Below are 20,771 nucleotides of genomic sequence, written 5' to 3'. Positions count from 1 at the left end.
TGGGGAGGGGGGCAAGAAGCAAGGAGGGCTTGTTTGCCAAAATGAGGTGAGGCATAAGCAGCCGAGAAGGCTGCTTGTAACATTAAGAAAGTGTTTTTCTCTGTTAACCTGGATCCCCGAGTCTTGGCAGCCAAATCAGAAAAGGCAGAGAGTTGTAAGCAGGGCTTTTCCTCCAAGTAAGAATGATTTCCTGGCCTGTTTCAGAGATTCTATGGTTTACTTATGCGATGGCCACATTACTTAGTCTGGGAAGCTATCAGGGCTCTGTTTTGGGTCGGGTGGTGCCTTGAACTCTTAAAAAGAGAAACAACGGGTGTAGGCCTAACCCTGCAGTTGGCCAATAGCACTGGACCTTTGGAGCGGACAGAAGTAGTTGTCCCGGTTTAAGCGGAACCTGGAAGACACTTCCATAGATAGAGTCAGAAGATGTGGTCCACCTGGTTCAGCATCATCTGCTCGTCTGCAAACCCAAGGCCACATTCTGGTTCCGAACCTCTTTCGGAGGTCCCGAAAGATATTTGTGAATATGCAACCAAAATTCAGTACTGCTGTTTCCTGCTGTCCCGTAATCTGGGACAGTAAGTCTTTAAGCTAAGCTTAACACAGTTCAACCCCAACATCATAGAACCCCCTAGGTCTGCCCTCTTTCTTTTTAATCCATTCAGTTGTGTCTGACTCTCGGAGACTGCCTGGACAAGTCCCTGCAGTTTTCTTGGCAAGGTTTTTCAGAAGTGGTTTGCCATTGCCTGCTTCCTAGAGCTGAGAGAAAGTGACTGGCCCAAGGTCACCCAGCTGGCTTGGTGCCTAAGGCGGGACTAGAACTCACGGCCTCCCGGTTTCTAGCCTGGTGCCTTAACCAGTACAGGATGAATTACCCTTGCCCATTTTGCATCACTGGCCAATCCACTGTATCATCGATGACATCCCCAAAACCATTTAGGCTGCTTGACCCTAATCTAATCTGATAGATCATTAGAAGCACCGCACCCTGGGGCAGGGGACAGAAGATGCTAAGGATTTGGATCTGGAACCATGTGTACACAAAGCAGATATAATGCTTTTATTTCAACAAAAGATGCCTGCCATGATGTATTAGATGACCATCTAAATCTGGGCTGGGGGCAACTGTGTGATGATGACCGTTCAAATCATCTGGAGGATGTATGGTTTGAAACTGGATCCATTCTGATGGGCAGCGGTGTTCTGAATGTGGGACCCTTTCTTCCAAACCCCTGGAGATGCCAAGGATTGTCTTTTTTTGTGGGCGGGGGGCGGGGGGTAGGCTTAGTTTTGCCTTCTGGCTATGGAAAGTGCAGCTAGTGAATTTACAACCCAGAAGACATCAAAGAAATTCTTTGGCAACCAAGGCACCCAGGAAGGTTTGCGTAATGACCATGTGGTTGCAACCTAACATGCAAGTTTCTTCCCTGCCAACCTTCACCTGCATAGCTGCAGCTGCAATAAATAGTAACAGACACTTTGGCCCTGAGCAAGTCTGCTTTTAATTCAGGCTGAACCAGCAAGCTATGAAATGAAATCACTGTTGGCGGCCAAGGGAAGAAAATTTCCACAAAGCCCAACTTGGAAAAGACAAAATAAATGACTACCTTCTGTCCAATTACTGGAAGAAGAGAATCAGCCCCTTTCCTCCTTCCCCCCTTCTGCCATCCCCACGTTCTTGTTCTGTCTGGTCTGCCTTGTTTGCCTTACCATATTCCAAGCTGGAGGAAATTGGCTTCAGATCTCCCCGTTGCTTGAAATCATGAGTATTCCTCTTGATTTGACCCTTTTTACCCTTTCTTTTGCAGTGATGTGGCTGGCAGGCTGCTCTCTGCTTAATGTGTGGGACTTCTCCCTGTAGATTGAATCACAACCACTCTAAGCCACAAAACCAATATAAAACTAACCAAGCTTAGCATGATGCACGTCTAAGTCTTTTACTGATCTGGCTAAAGGTATGGTGCCAATTCAGCCACCGCATTAGATAATTCAGTGTTGTGAGAACTGGAAGTCCTCAAAGAATTCATCGCTGGGAAAGTGCCAGGAATGAGCTGGCACCACATTCCAGAGAGGTATACAGCTGTTACTCTAAAGTCCAGTTTGAGCCCATGGTGGACAATCATGGGTCCACTATGATTGACAGCAGCTTTTCCTAGACTTCAGACAAAGGACTTGCCAACATTTGTAAAGAGGAGTGTTAGCAGGACAAATGACTACCAAATATCAGTGCTTTTTTTTTACAAAATACTAGAAATGTTAAGTACTGCTAAAGGACGGCTTCTCGGCTTTCACAACCACATATCTCAGAGACCTGGAGAGATTTGCATCAGATATCCATCACCTGCTTTGCATGTCTAAGAATGGCATTGAATGCAACATTAGTGCTGGGCTAGAGGGAGACATTTGCAGAATCTGTCTACTTACACTCCATGCTGGTTTTAATTAGTCTCAGCTTCATAGAGATCAGCTTCAGAGATAATCATGGCTTGGGAAGGTCCCACTTTTCTGAGGTCTGGGAAAGGAGGAGGAGGTTGATTCTTCTGTATGTTAATATGGAGTTGATAATGGAAACCAGCTGAAGGATGTTGATGTTGATGTTGGCTGGTCTCCCTGCCAAGAGAGAGGTGAAAGTTCAGACATAGCTCATGTTGCCAAAGTTTGCTCTTAGAGACAAACTGTGGCATGTGTGTCTGTGCATGCATAAATGCCTATTAATAGTTTCTCATTAAGAGCATTGAAATGCGAATGGGTTTTAAGTACCCAACAGAATCCCCCATTTTAAAAAAAAAGTAGGAGAAATCCCACCAAAGAAGATAGTTTAATGGGAGGTAAGGGGGAGGAGGCACAACTCAATATTCATTTGCATCCTTCTGTTGATTTTTTCCAACCTGGCAATGTCCAGGGTTGGGAAGTAGTTCCCTGTTTGGGCTGGCTGTTCTAAATCAACCAAGGTGGCATCCAAGCTGGATTTACAGAGAGCAGGTCTACCAGTAGCCAAGGTCCATAGCAGTAGAAGGGAACTAGCATCTTCTGCATTAGTAAAGGTAAAGGTTTCCCTTGACATGAAGTCCAATCGTGTCCGACTCTAGGGGGTGGTGCTCATCTCTGTTTCAAAGCCGAAGAGCCGGCGTTTGTCTGTAGACACTTCCTCCGTGGTCATGTGGCCGGCATGACTAAACGGAACGCCGTTACCTGCCTGCCGAAGCGGTGCCTATTAATCGACTCACATTTGCATGTTTTCGAACGGCTAGGTTGGCAGGAGCTGGGACCAGCAATGGGAGCCTACCCCATCATGCGGATTTGAACCGCCAACCTTCCGATCGGCCAGCTCAGCAGCTCAGCGGTTTAGCCTGCAGCACCACCACGTCTCTTCATCTTCTGCATTAAGTAAATGCTAATCAAGGGGTGGGGGAGAAGAATTCATCTTCTCGCATTCCTTCTAGGAGACTCTGAACCATTTCATGAAACGGTTCTAAGCCAGCATGATTCTCCTCAGGTTCTCAAAGAACAGAATGTTCTTCCCAAGAAGATAACCCTGACTGGAGACCACCAGCCTTTTGGGTTCCCTGTGAAGCTGGGTCCAGTAGCAATGCAGCTGCTTCCAATTAATGCTTAGGTTCTGCTGCTGGGGTGCCCAAGTCAGCTGGATCGAGTGCCACAGTGTCTTCCTCTTGTGGCACAGAAAATGAGGGAGGAATGACTGAAGACCCCTGGAGATTGAAGAGTCGTTTTCTCTGGAGGAACTTTCCAGGGTAGCCAGTAGCAATTCCACGATGGCAATATGGGGTCATCGTCTCTGTTTCTAATTAAAATGAGTTCTCTCTCTCTGTCTCCTTTTAAGCTGCCTTGGAGCTATTAATTCAGTTGAGTAATCCATTAATGGCTATGGCCCTAATTGAAAGGAGAGGAAAAATGCATTGCCATTAAGGGGAAAAAGGGGGGAGGGGGTAACAGTATCCGATCTATCATTTGCTTGCTTCTTCTTGAAGTCCCTTCTTTAATTAGCTGACCTAACACAAGGAAACAATGCCTTAAAAGAACAGCCTGACAGCAGAAACATTGGAATAAGGTGGCTCTAATTAAGAAAACATCTTCATTATTTTCAAAGCCCACCATCACTGGTGGAAAGGCATGGCCTAATTCATTTGCATTAGCTTGGGAGGGTATCAGAAGTGCTAGGGATGGAAGCCGCTATGGAGCTGATGGTGGATCCCTTTAATTAATTAATTCATTAATTTTAGCTGTTATTCACGTTTCTATTACCACCCATCTCCCCACAAGAGGGTGGCATAGTATTTTTCGTGATCCCAAGGACATAAGAGAGATGCTTGGAGGAAAGAACGAGGCTACAGACAGTGTCCAAAGAATAGGAACTTGGTTATGGCATTTTCTTCAGAAGTGCATCAATCACCTTCTGGCCTTCAGTTTAGCTGATAGATCTGTTGTGGAGCCTTTGGATGGGCTCATGTGCAAGGAAGTGGGACCTTTGGAGTCTTCCTTTGATGAACGGTTGACACCTTGCTGCTGGTCGGTTTGCATAATGTATAGGATTTTAATTATATTGTTGTGCCATTGGTTGTAGTTTGATTTTCTTTAAAATTCTTAATCCATAAGCAACTGATTTACTAGGAAGGGTGATGTGGAAATCAAGCAAATGGAATAAAAATAAAGGTCCAAGAATGAAGTTGCCACTCCTGAACATTCTTCAGCAAGGAATACGCACTGGACAGATGGACAAATGGATTCTTTAAAGAGTGAGTGCCACAGATTGATTTACTGACTTTCTGTGACAAGCAGTTGGCTTGATTTATCTGTTCCATGGATCATCTGCCCTTTTTTTTTTTACTCTGAATACTTGGCATGCCCTTTGATCTTACAGACCTGTCTGTTTCTCTGCCTCCCAGCTAATTCTCACAAACATATGAGATGAGCTGGAGACCTTGTGGGATGCTTGTGATAAGAATCAGAAGAATTAATTTTACCCCAAAGACTCCTGGTTTTGTGGTCCAGAAGCTCATAAGATGCTGAGCAAGACCTGGTTGGGAGTCAAGGTGGAGTCAAGATCCATTTACAGTAAACAGCAGGATGTGGGTAATGGGGTTAAGGTGCAGGAAAGAAGTATCTGGTGGCAATCAGTAAGAACAGTTCAACAGTGGGACTAGGTATCTCTACTCAATCAGGTTCCACATCTCATCTCCTTTTGTAAACCACCAAAGGATTGTTTTTGGCAAAGAACAATAGCTGGACTTACCATGAAAGTCCACCAAAAGTGGACCTCACAGGAGTTAATTCCATCTCATCTAGCTAGAAGGAATGGCTTAAGGCTTCTTCCTGGCCCGCTCCCTTTCACTGCATATATTGACTTCAACTGAATGTGGTTTAATTCCTTTACTGTCTGTTCCACTTGCATTCGGTAAGATACATGGGAGGGGAAGATCATAGCACAATGTACAGCAGTAAACTTGCATCTTGTTCTTTGGGCCATTTGAATAATCTCTTATTAAGATGGGGCTCTTGGGTCTATTTTCTGGTGACCAGAGTGGTACTTCGCAGAAAGTCCAACTACCATTCTTGTCACTGGAGATGGAGATGATAGGATTGGGATATGTGCAGCAGTATTCCTGGGGGGAGGTGTATGTGTATCAGTATAACCACTGATAGCCCACTTTGTGACCCAAGCTGACCCTTCCTTGTCTCCCTTTCTTCTTCTCTTTGATGGAACCCATGGAAAGCTACTGCTTCTTCTAGAAGGCAGAGCTAAAGATTGAAAATGAGGGTGTCCTCCACAGGATAGGAAAAAGCCTTTGGTGATTGAGAATGGAGTGGAAACCACCCTGCAGAGCGTGAAAATGGAAACCCTCCTAATTTGTCTAGGCTTCCAACAGTGGAGGCTCTCACAACTTCCTCCTGTGTCAGGAACCCTTGGCTTTCTCTTAGCGGCACTGAATGATGAGCTGAAGGACTGGAGTATTGTTCTGAGCAGCAAAATTTTTCCAGGCTTAGGGCTGTCTACCCATGCAGATCGCTGATCTAGGCAGGGTTTATACTAGATCTCCAAGCCAGGTTAAGACTTTGCCTGGTCCTGGGGAATTCCAGCGTATTGTCCCAGTCTGATGCCCAAATCCATTCATTTAGTTTTGATTCTTCTCTTGGACTCAACAGCACTTGTCTTCTGGCTGACAGTTGGCTGTGGCTCAACTCTACACATGCTTAATAGAGACATGTTACAGTTCTGGACTGTTGAATCAGTGGCCCCAGGACCATATATCCTCCACAGGAAGCCCCTTGGAGAATGAATCCCTTCAAAAATTAACTAGCAGATGATGCTTTGCAATGTGGTAAAGGAGAAATGATACAGGGAGCTATCTAATTAACTGCTTCCAGTTCATGGCATTGTCAGTTCAATTAAATGACAGTTGGTGTTGGTCCTGCCTGCTTCGGCTCAGCACACTCTTTTTTGAATGCAGTCCCAGCTCAAAGTGGAAGATAATGTCACTAGGAAAATGTGGCTGCTTTATGAGAAGTGGTTTGGGGGAAGAAAAGGGTTTTCCCCGTCCTGTTATCTAAGACTTGAGATTGTGGGCCTGCTGGGCTTCAAAGCATGTGCTGTATTACTGACATATCCCCCCCTGCCACCTGCAAGACTTACCTATTTGAGTGAGTTTCTATACTGAACACTTTTTGGCTATGGTGTGACTGAGATGGAAATGAAGACGGAATGAAGAAGGACAGAGATGGGTACTAGCAATAATTTACTTGTCAATTAGATTTTCTTTTTCATTGGCAGGCTCTTACACTTGTATGAGGTTGTTTTTTTTTTTGTCTTGTGCTGTTATTACTTTTTTTTTTTAATAAATTGCATTTTCTGGATTTTAATAGCACTTTGCTCATTTGGAAGGAAATGAATTCTGCCATCGCATTCTTCTGTATGAATTATATATGAAGATGCATCACCTTAAGTAACCATTCTGAAGTTATGGCTCTCCTTGCCGTTTTCTCCTCCATGCCTCATCAGGAAAAAAAAAGGATTACTCTTTATAGCTTTCCACTTCGTAGCATCCCACCAAGTCTCGTTCTTGCGGGAAGGCAGATGGCACAGACATGTTTGCAAAGCAGTGCCTAGGTAGAATGCTAATGAAGTTGCCATCTTGTTGAGGGTTGACTCCTTTGAGGTGATGTAAAGAACTAACAATTTGCAACCTAGACTGTACATCTGACTTGTGCTTGGCATTTCACATCTGAAAATTGACGTGCTATAATATGAGTCCACAGCTGAGCTGAGCCAAGATCCTGAAGTGGAACCCAACTGAACCCCAAAATGATGAAAGGTAGACTGTAGGTGTTTAAATATTAGTAGTTGGAGGCTTCCTCCATAGGACCTTAGGAATCATTGCTTGGTTGTAGGTATTATGGATTATCTGTTCAATTTCCTTCCATTCGTCTCTGCTCTTCAGAGTGTGTGTCTATTCAACCACTTGGAACTACAGGGTAAATCTCTCCTAGAAGTCTGGTTGAAAGCTCCTTGCAGCAGGCCTAGGGAAAACAGCTCTGATTTTCATGAGGTGCTTCACAGCAGTGAAGGCAACATGATGCAGCTTGTTGAGGTGCAAAGGCAACGTGATGGGCCTAACATGGCCCTTTGCATCATCTCACACTTTCTTGCAAGAGGTAGAACTACAAGACGCTTCCATGCATGATCAAAGCATGGCAGAATCTCCTTTGGCTGGAATCTTGGAAGATACTAGAGAGAAGGCCTTGAAGGAGAGATTTCCCGGAAAGATCTGGACAGGCTTTCTGAACAGTGTCTCAAGCTAATCTGGGATCTTGCTCACACTGCCTTAAATACATACATTGATTTTGCATTCCTTGTTACGGATTGCTTTTTTTTTTTTATCGTATGGCATAGCAGTTTGGTGTTCATGCTGCTTTTTCTTGCTGGGAAATCCTTGTGAGGTCCAGCAGCCAGATCTGTGGTCTATTTAGCCGTGACAAATCACGTTGCCTGGGGTGCACCAGGAGGAGGCTGGTCTACATTGCACCGAGTTGGGCTGAGAGGGAGGGACTGGCCCAAGGTCAACCCACCGGCTTTCGTGCCTGAGGCGGGACTAGAACTCTCATTCCACGCCTGATTGGCTCTTGGGCTGAGAGGGAGGGACTGGCCCAAGGGCACCCAGCCGGCTTTCATGCCTGAGGCGGGACTAGAACTCACAGACTCCTGGTTTCTAGCCCAGCACCTTAGCCACTAGACCAAACTGGCTCTCTATGGATTGCTAATCTGAATTTATAAAAACTTATCTGCTACACAAACCTTGAGAATGTTGTCTAGTTCTCAAAGAGTATCCATAATAATTTTAAATACATAATGTATCACCATATATAGAGGATGCATTATGAAAAATTAGAAACTAGAAAATCAAAATGTTTTCTCCCCTCCTTCTCCTCCTCCTCCATGAAAAGGAAACCCTTTTTCTTCTCCTTCTTCCCCTTTCCCTTCTTCATTTTTATGGGGAAAAAAAATCCTCCTCCTTCTCCACTTTTCCATTGCTCAAAACAGTCAGCAAAATACTGGAATAATGTACTAAGTAAGTGCCAATCTTGTTTCTAAAACCAGAAAAAAAAAATCACCATATTGAGAAAACATGGTTTGGTAACATTGATTATGTGATTACTATTTTGCGCCCTAACAAGTTAAATGTTTAGTTAATTATGTTTTTTTTCTTTTTCTATAATAGTGGCCATGGGGCGTGTAGCCCTGGACAGTGTCCAGAAATTTTCATCTTTACCAGCATATCTACCTGTAAAGTATCAGATTTCTGGTACCGAGTCCTCATTTTCCCTTAGAGAAGCCAACCAGGAGTTCATGAAAAACTCAAGTTTGCAGTCTCGTATGGAAACCTTCTTTACCTACAAAACTAAGAAGATGCCCATCATCAGTGTTAGCTATGGGCCATTCTTGGTGGAGCACCACGTGCCCCAGGATCTGCTATTGACTTCCAATGTTTTTGGGTCCACCAACAAGTTTACATTCAACTGGAAGCTGAAAGCTTACATCATGAGTGAAAAAATCTACTTGACCAGGCCCAAAGTCCAAGTCCTCTTCTACATCGTGGGAAGAGATTGGGATGACCACAGCATGTCGGAACAGCTACCTTGCATGCAAGCTTTTGCCTTTTGGGAAACTCTGGGAGTTCGGGGTAGCTGCAGACTGAAGGGACAGCTGGGATTGTGCGTGGCTAACCTAGATCTTCAGCCAACTTGGTTTAACCCACCGACGGTTGTCAGTGGCCGTAAGAAAGCAGCTGATCGGTCTGATGGGATCTCGGTCGAGCTTTATTACACTATCCAGCCTGGGGATGAAAATGGGGAGTGCGGCACTGAAGACGCATGGAAAGGAAATGCTATCCGTCCAGGAAAAGAAGGGGCAGGGGAAACAATGTCCCACCTACAGCGCATTGGGTCTGTCAGTCTCCACCAGGCACCAGAGAGTTCTCAGCTGACTGAGTTGTGGTTGGACAGCAACATTGTCATCCAGCTGCCATTGAAGCCTATCAAACAGGGGGAAGTTGTGAGTGCTTCCGTGACAGTTACCAACAACATCACAGTAGATCAATTTATTCTCAGGTATGCATGCTTTCTTGATTCGTTGCCTTGTTTTCTCTGACTGTCACATACCCTCCTTCATGTGGGTCTTTTTCTTCTTCTTCATTATCCTCTTGTTCTGGCACCACTACATCTCGTTGGAAGCTTAGAAGTTTCTAAGGTGATGGAACTGAGTGGAATGCACAGGAAATATAGGACAGCCCAGACGCTTGATTAATACGGGAACGTAGGAACAATTAAGTAAGTAGAAAATAGGCTTTAAGACAGCGTCACTTATTCCTGCAAATGATCTTTCTCACTGGGAGACTGTGGGGAAACCAGGAGAGCAATGGAAGGGAAGCTAGACATAAGCAGTCAAGAAGCAGAAGGAGAGTCTGTTAGCCCGTGATCCTTACAAATGGCCACTCAGTCTGGGTGGCCAGAAACTGGGAAGAAACGGTTCAAAACATCCCAAGAGACTCTGCCTTAACAAACTCCCTAATAAATGAGGATTGGAAACAGTTCTTACAGTTTCCAACTTCCTGTCCTTTCCTCTTATGCTAGCATTAAAGACAGTGCCATGCTTGCTTCAACACTTGTTTCATTCAACGCTTTAGGGGGCTTAAGAATAACTCCATCAATGCTAGCCAAGCCCAGCCCTAAAATTATTCCTAACCCTGCGTCACTGAATTCCTATCCGAGTTCCCAGGACGCTGAGCATCACTCAGATGTGTCCTTCCACCAGCAGCTGCCAAAGCCATTCTCTCCTCCTGAGGGAATATAATCTGGAAGACTATATTCCACCATCCAGTCATCACAGCTGTCCATGATTGGCAGTTCCACCATCCAGCACTCTCAGCTATCAAAAACCTATTCAAGAACTGGGCTTTTGGTGCCACTGTCTCCAGTAACATCTGTCAGGGTTAACCAACATAAGAGGAGTTTGGTAGCCACTATTCTAAGCTCTGTAATCTGGAGGATACTGGGTTGGGAAGACTTAATTTTGAGGCTCCCAGGTTTGAATCCACAGAGATCCTGATAGGGTTCAAGCAGCTTTAGGTGGCTTGTCCATGAATACATCCTGAGTTATTCAACCACTTCTTTTTCAGCTGTGCATCCCACTTCCTTTGTTCACCCTCCCAAATGTGACTGCAGGCTTCTCTCTTTTTATTTATAGCTAATGATATAGCTAAGTTATGGGGTATTTGCTTTACATTTATCCTTTTCAAACACAAGAAGATTTATATAAAGCCCATATGGTCATTTATTACACAGAGACCTCGTATATCTGGGCCGTGATTACCGGAGCTGGAAAGAACTGATGGAAATCTTCCTACGTTGAACAAAGTCTTCATTATTCAAACCTTGCCATTCCATGTGGGGAAAAACACTGTGAAACATTGTGGCTTAGCTGGAAATGTTAGATGCAGTCATAACCATATCTCTTTGGAATATCCCAATTGTTTGGGTTGGTTTTTTTTTTGCTAGAGTTCTTGAAAGAGAATCAAGAGAAAGGAGGAGGTTGTTGGTAGTATTGCTTTTGGTTTAACTCAACAGAGGGAAATACTTGAGCTTCATGTGTTCCTCTGGACCCCAAGGTTGGGCCACCAAAATTCAATGACGAGTGGCTTTTCAGAGTTTGTTTTTGCAAAAGGGTGAGAATGGAAGAAAGGAGGTTCTGACGACAGACTGTTCCCTTCCCATCCCAAAGATATTAGCCCGAAGTCATCTCACCAAGATTCCATCGACTGTCCCAACATGTACATAGAAGGCAGTGTGCCATGTTTCATTTGGCAAGAAATTACAAAGAGCAACCATTTCCTTGCATGCCAAGGGCATTAATATTCCAGATGCATCTGTGGACTTGATGCATAAACTAGGAGGAGGGCTAGATTTTAGGGAACACTTATAGGCTAAGCTGGAAAAATAAAAAGGAGGGATGGAGTTCTTTTGACCCATTAGAAATCTACGGATTTATCTTCCCTTGCTCCCAGTAGAAGAGGTCATCTCTTTCCAGCCCCCTGCTTTGAGAGGGCATCACTGAAAAGGTTCAGGTTTGTTGAAATGGACAATTGAATTACCCAGCACGGGCTGGCAAGTGGACTGTGAGACAATGGATAATTAGCAGGGATAATAAATCATCAGATTGTAAGGGTGATAGAGGCTAAATGTGGCTAGCAAAGCCATTAGGCAGATCGAGGCTGGGATTCTAATGAGTATTGACAGAGCGGCTGTATTGGAGAGGGGAGAGAAGAGGGCGATGCTCAAAATGTCAAGACTGAACAAGATGAAATGTGTTCAAGGAGATGGCAACCAATGAATTAGCCGACTGGTACACGCATATGGATTCCACACTGACCCGCTGCTACCCTGTTTTGTGGTATCAGCGGTTGTCCCGTCACTCTTGAGGTGTCCAACTGCCCAAAACTTCTCACCCAGCCAATCTGAGCCCCCTTGAAGACCCTTACTGTACCTCTACAGAGGAAGGAAATCCATTGAACTCAGTGGGATTTTTCTCCCAGGGAAGGGTGCATTAAATGCCACTCTACATGGCCCATTGCTACCCAAGAAGCTGACAGTGTACCTTCCCAACTCAACATCTAGTTGGTTAAACTACACTTGTACTCCAGAAGAATCAAAGGGAATGCTCACACAGAATGCTCACGGCATGTGATAGTTCCCATGGACTAACATTGCCATAAAAATGTATACTTTCCAATAAGCCATCAACCTTGGGTAGACCCAACTTGGCACTTTTAGTTCAACTTCTGGTGCTTTTCCACCAGAGTGCCCTGGCCTCATCCAGTTCATGTGGGGACCATCTATTGTTTTGGAAATTTTTGTGATGAGAACCATATCAAAATTATCCTTCTGGTACTTTTCTGCAGGCTGTGGACCATGACACGTTCTTGAGCACAGGTGTCCACAGAGGAGGCAAATGACTCAGATGTGATGATGGCGTTGCAGGAAAACTGCAATATGCATTTTTTCAATACGTGAGATCCTAGGGGGTAATTCTGTTACGGCAAGATTTGCATGGTCACCAAGCACATGTCATCAATTTAGGATTGCTGCAGCTTGCTGCAGGCGCCACAGTTCCTGAGTCAACCTCTCCAACTTGGAGGCCTTTTGGAGTAGATCTCATCTTCCTCATCTGCCACCTGTCCCTTCACCAAAATACATGGCCTAAAGTTACGTGTGATCGTTACACAATACCGTGACATAACGATAAGCGTTACACGCTAGTCACAATTATACGAATACATGGTTCCTTGCATAACGTGGTTACATACGGACGTATCGGCCCGTCTTGAACCTGTCGTTCTTTCAAGGATAATCCAGAAATCAGGGCTTCATCGGGCTGCTTGTAGGAGCAGATGCTTCCTGGGAAGCTTGGGACCTAAATGGTTTGCTTATTTTCTTTCAATCCGTTACATCAAACTGTAAACTTTACGTTTCCAAGAATTGCAAAAGGACTTGGTTTTCAAATAGTCATCGAGCTGGGGAATAGGTAATGCCTTTCGAGCAAAGTTTGGCTGGTTTAGTTCTGTCTGACAGGAGAGATTTTAGAACCCAGATTTCAGATCTAACATCTCACTGTGTAACACGGTGTGTTGAATGTCTCCTGTCTCTTTTTCCCCACGCCCACCTCCACCCGTGAAACATAAAAGTCTTCAGATTTGAAGAACTCCAATGATTCCCAACCCCCCGCCTTTCCCCCCTGTTTTCAGAATGGCTCTGAAAGGCCTCTGAGTTCAGAGTGAGACCTCAGCACAGAAGTGATTCTGTTCAGCTCTCAAAACTAAAGAAGTCCAGATCTCCATCTCCTTATTTCGTGTCCTATTCCTGATGGGGCTGTGTAGGGAAACAAGACACATTTTCATCCCTCCTGGTTTTACCTACTGTGGGAGAGATGTTGAAAACGAAACCAAAAATTGGAGCATGCATGGCTCGCTTTGAACTGGCTGGTTTTTCTAGAATGCTCTTCCTAGTTGCCACTCAAACTAGTCAGAAGCTGTGTCTTTCATTATTAATAATGATTACTTTATTATTCCAATACACATTGCTTTTCCAGAGCTCAGAATACATGAACCTATTAAAAAGAAATAATAGGTGTGTGGAAACATATGTGGCTTAACTCAGAAACCAGGGCTAAACCAAACATTTACTTTCAAAACAGAGGGAAACATACACACATAGACACCCCCCCCCCCAAATAATGTTGAATTATAATATTATTGTAGCAATATTATAATTATAATGTTTAATAATTGCAATTATTAAAAAATTATTAAAAATTATTTTTAAAAGCAAGTATTAAAATTATAAACATATATTACATATATTACATATAATTATACATTAAATTAATATATTAATAATTCCATATTATGCATTAATTGTACGTTGTATATTAATTATATATTGAGATTACGATTATATTAAAATAGATTTTGGAAGTTTCTTAGGTAAAAAGTTCCAGTATTGGATGCTATTGGCCAGAAAGCCCTGATAGTTACCCTGTTGAATCAGTTTCTCAACCAGGGTTCCATGTAATCCAAGGGTCCTGCAAGAGATCACTAGGGGTTCCCTGGGAGATCATGATTTATTTAAAAAATTATTTCAAATTTGGGTGACCTCACATTTAAGAGGTAAGTTTCATTCTTTACTTTGAGTTTGAGAACACTGTTCATGCACATAGACAGGCCCGCCCATGAAAGAAATAGAATAATTTTGCAACTTCCGGCCTACGTTTGAGCCTGAATGGGCAGGGGTTCCTTCCCCGAGGCCTGAAAAATATTTCAAGGGTTCCCCCAGGGTCAAAAAGTTGAGAAAGGCTGCGCATGCTATTGCCATCTTGTCAACATCAGCAGAAACTAATAGTTTTCCAGAAAGACAAACTAGCTTATTATATTTTCTACTATCTCACAAGGATGGAATTAATTTCAGTTTTAGCTGCTGGAAGTTCTTTTTTTTTTTTTTAATTGCGTCTTAGAAGCCTTGGGGCCTTCTTTTCAGCAAACGTAATCCCATCATTTACACGAGAAGACCGTATTTGCAGGCTGGGAAGGGAGTGTCTTCTTGTTCCATCTAAGGATTTCCTTGGCTTGAAAAAATCAGCCAGCCACCTTACTAAATCAGAAAAAGAGAAGAAAAAACAAAAAAGGAAAGGAAAAAGGAAAATAGCTAAAGAAGTGACTTCTGATTTCTTTATCGCAACTACAATCATGATTATTACCACTTCTGCCCTCCCAAATTAAAAATCGGTTCCTTTCTTCCCTTTTTAACCAGTGAATCCCGAGATCATTGTTTCATTTTTATCCATTTTCAGCAAAAAGTCCATAAAGGGTTTCCAGTCTTTTATAGAAGTAGTTATATTGTTCCTTCCCTGATCAGACAAGTCAGTTTGGCCATTTCAGCAAGTCCTGCCAACTTCACAATCCACTCCTCTGTTGTGGGTTATCCAAATACCCATTTCACAGGAGTTACAATTTGGCTTCCCAAGGACCACCTTTATCTAAGGTCATCTACCTCCAGTACTTCTTGTTCATGTGAAGGAACACATGAGGACACATTGTAGCAAAATAATTTACCCTAGACATGTTGATCTGATGTGTCCACAGATCAGTTCTGGTCCTGGTGTAACAGTACTGTGGGCAATGTCCATGTTGTCTCCTTCCCCTTGTGATTTTTCTTCTCCAGCCCACCTAGGCTTATGCATCTCTTCTGAGCTAAGTCCAGAAAATCAGGCTGAAGCAGATTGTTATTGCTTGCAAGATCTGGTTACAAGTATTGATGAACCCTTCCTTGGATTTTGAAGGCTAATTAAGACACAAAAGCAACTGGTTAACAGTTAACAAGATCACATTTGCTGTCTTAGTTTCCTTGTCTTGTTTTTCTTGCGGGGGGAGGAAACGAGAAAGAAATCAAAGGAGGGAAAAGGCACTTTGCACTCGGATGCATCAAAACACTCCATAAGGAATTGGAACTGTGAACATTTGACAAGATCTTGCATTCCAGGACTACTACACGCGTCCTGCAATCTTGTTGGCTGGAATGGGGATTAGCATCCTTCCCGAGGGATGAAACTGTAACTAAAAATTATCTCTATGTTTGCCCTTAAGGGCATGTTTGTTTTATCCATTAGGGAGATAGAGGCAACTGGACATTGTGGACGGAGATATCATGGAGGTTACGCATTGCGCTGGTCAACTGTTCCAACTTTTCTGCATTGCTTTCTCTGATGACTCAACTAATGCTTGCAACCGCAAAGGTGGAGCCTGCCAATTAGATGGGGTTCCCAGAGGGTTTTGAGGGGCAGTTAAAGAAGGAATGGAAATGGTTTGTCTTTCCCCTGTGACATCCATAAAAAACAGCAGAGCTTCATGCACACCATCATGGCTGCCATCTTGAATTTTTTGACCTTATCTGTGGACGCCTCTGCCTGTTTCCGCTCTAAGATACCCAGTTCTGGCTAACTCTTGGAGAGAAACTGCACAGAACATAGTATATTAAAGGTCGACGTGCCACAGTGTAAGGCTTGGAAATGTTCCCATTTGCCTTTGCAACAATGGTCCCATTAATCCTATGTGTTGATGCCGCCCTGGGTATAGAAAATATTTATGGGGGTCTTCAGAGATCATAAAAATGAGCCTGTATAAAAATGTGCTTTGCCAGGCAATGCTTGGGCAGATTAGGAACATATGGTTTGCAGGAATTGGATGCCCACATACACAGACACGCTAATAAACTTCCACTTTTATGTGTCTTCTTTCGGCCATCCATCACGTTTCTGCAAAGTAGCAGGTGAGGTCAGCCAAGAAGCTTTAATGCATTAAAAAAGAAGTTCCGTGGAGTTTTCAGTGAGTCAGGAAGGGAACAAAAAGTCAAGTTCTTTGGAGAAGATGAACTTGGCGAGACAGTCAGGATGTGGGTGGTATATAGTGATCGGAGTCCTCCAGTGTCATTTTTGGCCAGGATCCCCCAAGGAGTGGGTGAGCAGCAAGCATGAATGTATCAGATCAGGTGCCTTCAGACTACTTTGGAATATTGGCAGACTTCCACCCACCCAGGTACACCTATTGACTGCTTGGACAGATTGTTCACTGATTGATTATCTCTCTCCCCCCCCCCCCAACTTTAAAAGTTTTGGTTTGAGAGCCCCACTTGACTGTAGTGTTGTACATTGGAGGACCAAAGTTAAATTTGAATTTGATCATTTATTTCAAGTCAAATAGGCTAATATGATTATTCTGTATCTATTCAATCTTTCTTTCCGTCTATCACAGTCAAAGATTTTCTAGAAACTTCAAGCTATGCATTCCTGTTTTAGTAGTAAGGTAAAGGTAAAGGTTTCCCTTGACGTAAAGTCCAGTCGTGTCCGACTCTAGGGGGCGGTGCTCATCTCCGTTTCTAAGCCTTGGAGCCGGCGTTGTCCCTAAGGACCCGTCCGTGGTCATGTGGCCGGCATGACTCACGGAACGCCGTTACCTTCCCGCCGAAGCGGTACCTATTGATCTACTCACATTTGCATGTTTTCGAACTGCTAGGTGAGCAGGAGCTGGGACGAGCAACGGGAGCTCACCCCACCGCGCGGTTTCGAACCGCCGACCTTCCGATCGGCAGCTCAGCGGTTTAACCCGCAGCGCCACCGCGTCCCTGTTTTAGTAGTAGTGGTACTAATAAGATTGGTTAAGCCAAGTTAACCCATCAACTGTTGAAACAAGCTTCTGTTTCTTCACTGGTTAAAACTAGCAACCTAAAGTTCTTTCTCTCTCCTTTAACATTTGTTTACAATTTTATATGTTTGCGCTCCTCCAACACAAAGTGGGATTCTTATCAGTCGCACATGTGCAGACGTGTCCTCTGACATGACAGAGATGAATCAAAAGGAAGGAATGGATCCCAGATGCAGTAAGAAGAAAGGTGATTGAGTTGGTGGAGATACCAAAGAAGCTGGTTGACCAGCTTCCAAAGTTTATATTAGAGCAATACGTAATGCCTTTAATTTTATTTTTTGCCAGTTCAAGCTCTCCAAGTACGTTGCAAGCTTCCAAGTCCAAGGAATCTTAAGGCAGGATGCGAAATAAGGATGCTAAAGAAGAAAGGAGGTGAAAAGTAAAATCAGCAGTTGATGTCCAACCCATTACAGCATTTATTGGTAGTCTTGATAAAATGTGGAATCCTTGACCTGATTCTTCTTTGCTCTTGGTTCAACCTGGCCTTTCCACACCCTCTGAGAATTTTAAGACAATGTAAACATAAATAAAAGATGTCACGGTCAGTTTACTGACACTCGGCACACCTGAAATTAGCACAGAAAGGGTTCCTAGCAAAAGTGAATCCAGCACTCAGAGGTGAAGGTGATATTTTATCAGAAAATATGTCTGTGTTTGGACAACAAAGCTCATCTTTGAGAAGATGGGCATTGCAGCGGAAGAAATTAATTCTCTGTTTTCAGCCAGCTGCCAGTCTTCCTATTGCAGAAATATTGGAAAAGCAAAAGAAGTATTTGGGGAGTGATCTATGATATTTAAAAGTGCAGGAAATAGCACTGGCTTAAACATGAGCACAACAGCAAAATGTCTCCAAGGACTTTCAATTAAAGAGTGGGTTGGCCTCCATTTTTTAGTTGTGTTAGCAAAGAATTTCCTACAGGTTGCCCAGAAGGATGTATGTATGGAGGGAAAGAGAGGCATGGATGCACTAAAGGGGTGGTAATAATACTAATAAGCCTGTTTTGCTGAGATGGTGTGTACAGAGCCCAAGCAATTAAACACACACACACGGGCACTGCACAACTTTATTATCAAACTGTCCAATGCCGGTGTGTTTAATCAAAGCAAAAATAGAACTTCTTCTCATTAAGTGGTGACACTTAATTATAGCCCTGGGTGAAACTCAATGATTAGTAATCATTGCATCAGTTTAATCAACACCTGATAAGGAGAGTTGAATTTTTGTTATTGTCGATGTTCTCATAATGAGTAAACATGACCAAGGTTTTCCTTTCATTATTTTTATTGGCATCCTTAATTGGCTGCCTCCATTACACTTGGTTTGCAAAGGTGGGTTGGTGTCATGAGTACAGTTGGCACTCCTATCCGGGCTAGAAGCTTAAGTCGGAACCTTGGCAAGGTCTCCATGCACAGCATGGTGTTAAAAGAACTGAACTTTGCATGCACCTTGAGAGTGCCCAGGAAGATTAAAATTCAAGCAGGTGATGGAACTTCTAAACAATTCACCACATGACTCCCTTTAGGCCTTTCCTCTCATCAAGAAGGGATGGACCATGAAAGTGATGAAGCCAGGTTGGTTTGGAGCCATTTGCAGGCTCTCAAGTCCTGCAACTTCACTCTGAGGCTGCAGGCAATCAAGTTGTGGTTGCAAGGATAGGAAAGCAAGGTTACCTCAGGATGTCTCCTCCTCCTCCTCCTCCTCCTCCTCCTCCTCCTCCCCCCCATCTCTAACATACACTTGGGCTAGTTAAGATGACTTGTGTTGCAGTCCTGGAGACATCTCAGTTGCTTCTTGGATTCTCCAACTTAAGCCTTTCCTAAAACGTTGATTCCTCCTTTCCACCGCCACCACCATTCTAGACTCAGAACTTGCCCATCCTAAGTAGACCTCCTTTGCCAGGCTCTGATGGGTGGTGGATCTCAACAGAGTTGAGGCTGTATAGCTTGAAGCCCACCCTGCTCTTTTCTTAGCTCCCTTGTGAGGTCTGGAAGTTAATTGACTGAGCAGCATGCTTGAAATTCAAGCACTTTCTGCTTTGCAAAAGGGGGAGAAGCAGTCAAATCACAAGCAGTGCTTTGGTGTTTATCATGGTAATTAGAATAGCCAGGAAGAGACGATCATAGAAGGAGAGAAAATTCTGACATCCAAGCAAGGGAAATTACAATCTCTTTCAGGCATTGCACTCCCTCCTGGGTTATTATTGTGAATTTCTGAATTATACCTGTGACCTCCTTGAGAGTGGTAGTTGGATAAAATCTGTGCAGCTGGAGAAAACTGTGTAAGAGGGAGGGAAATGCTAAAGCTTCAAAGAGGCTTCTTTTTACTAACCTCAATGCCTTTTTAAGTTGCCGTTTGGGTAGCTGAGCTTTCTGAATTGCAGTAGCTGACACAACACACCCACACACAGACCTCCTTCCTCTATTAGGCAATACATCTAACTTTGGGTAGACTTAATCCATTCAGAAAGTTTTGTTTGGTGATGCCCCACAAACTAGACAAGTTACAGGGGTTATCAATTTCCTATTGTAGTCAATTACATTGTAGTCAATTTCCCACGCTGGTCAGTGATACCAGTGGCATTAAAACAATACGCTGGAATTCTATTCCTGAGTAGGTCTGAAGCCTCAACAAGATTCCAAGCTGAAGTGATCTTCTCCAAACTATAAAAACTAATAAAGTTCAGGAAGATCCCCCCATCACAAGTACAGCCTTACTGAGCAAACTGGGAAGTATATGTGTTGAACATGGTAGATTTGTACCCCCAAACCGATGATATAGGAGTGCAGGCAGAGTTGGGTGGCTAACAGAACCTTGCAAGTCTGAAAGTACAATCTCCCACCATCTCTTTTAGTGCCTGGTAAGTTAGGAAGGTTCCTTTCTGAGTTTCTTTCTCTGCCCATTATGCAGCTGCAGGCTATGCTGTCTCTTATCGGCTTCATCTTTTCCCCCGTCTCCCAAGGTCACTCCCGCATACCATTACATCTGGTGACAGCATCTCACTATTTCAGAAGCACTCAAGGTGTATCACTTGGGCTTCACCGTGTCTCTGCCTTCTGGCCTCTGAGCTGCCAGCTGCAACAAGGAAGGAATTGGGAGTCCCTCTGATGTTGAAGAAGGGGGAAATTCTGTAATAAGAACTTGAGTGCAATAAGAAACCACTTAGAGAGTCCCATGGTATCTCCTGCCATCTTTCATTTCAGCAGCACTTTTAGTTCACCCTCTGAGAGATCAGCACGGTGCTGAAATGGTTCTTCCTTCGCTCTGTTTATATGATTTTTTTTCTCCCCCCGCAAAGGCCAGGCTCAACTGAAAAACTGAGCATTTTCAAGAAGGGGCTGTAGTGGGTATTAGGGAGGAATAAGTGAAGTCCACTTCTATCAGGGGTCCTTCGGCATAAAAGGAACTTGTGTAGAGGTAATAGTTGTTCAGAGGAGCCCAGGACCAGCATCTTT

At 43.7% G+C, this 20,771-nt stretch overlaps 1 protein-coding gene across 1 annotated transcript in view; it reads left to right on the top strand.

Annotated features, from left to right (window-relative positions):
- Positions 1–8,737: 8,737 nt before the first annotated feature.
- The window catches only part of LOC134505566 (transmembrane protein 132C-like), a 67,251-nt gene continuing 55,217 nt past the window's right edge, over positions 8,738–20,771 (top strand). Inside the window, exon 1 of the mRNA XM_063315331.1 lies at positions 8,738–9,621. Coding sequence (XP_063171401.1) covers positions 8,738–9,621 — 884 coding nt within the window. The remainder of the gene's footprint in view (positions 9,622–20,771) is intronic.

Source organism: Candoia aspera, chromosome 15 (assembly GCF_035149785.1).
Source record: "Candoia aspera isolate rCanAsp1 chromosome 15, rCanAsp1.hap2, whole genome shotgun sequence".
NCBI classification, from domain to species: Eukaryota; Metazoa; Chordata; class Lepidosauria; order Squamata; family Boidae; genus Candoia; species Candoia aspera.
This window is presented reverse-complemented; position numbering and strand designations above follow the sequence as displayed.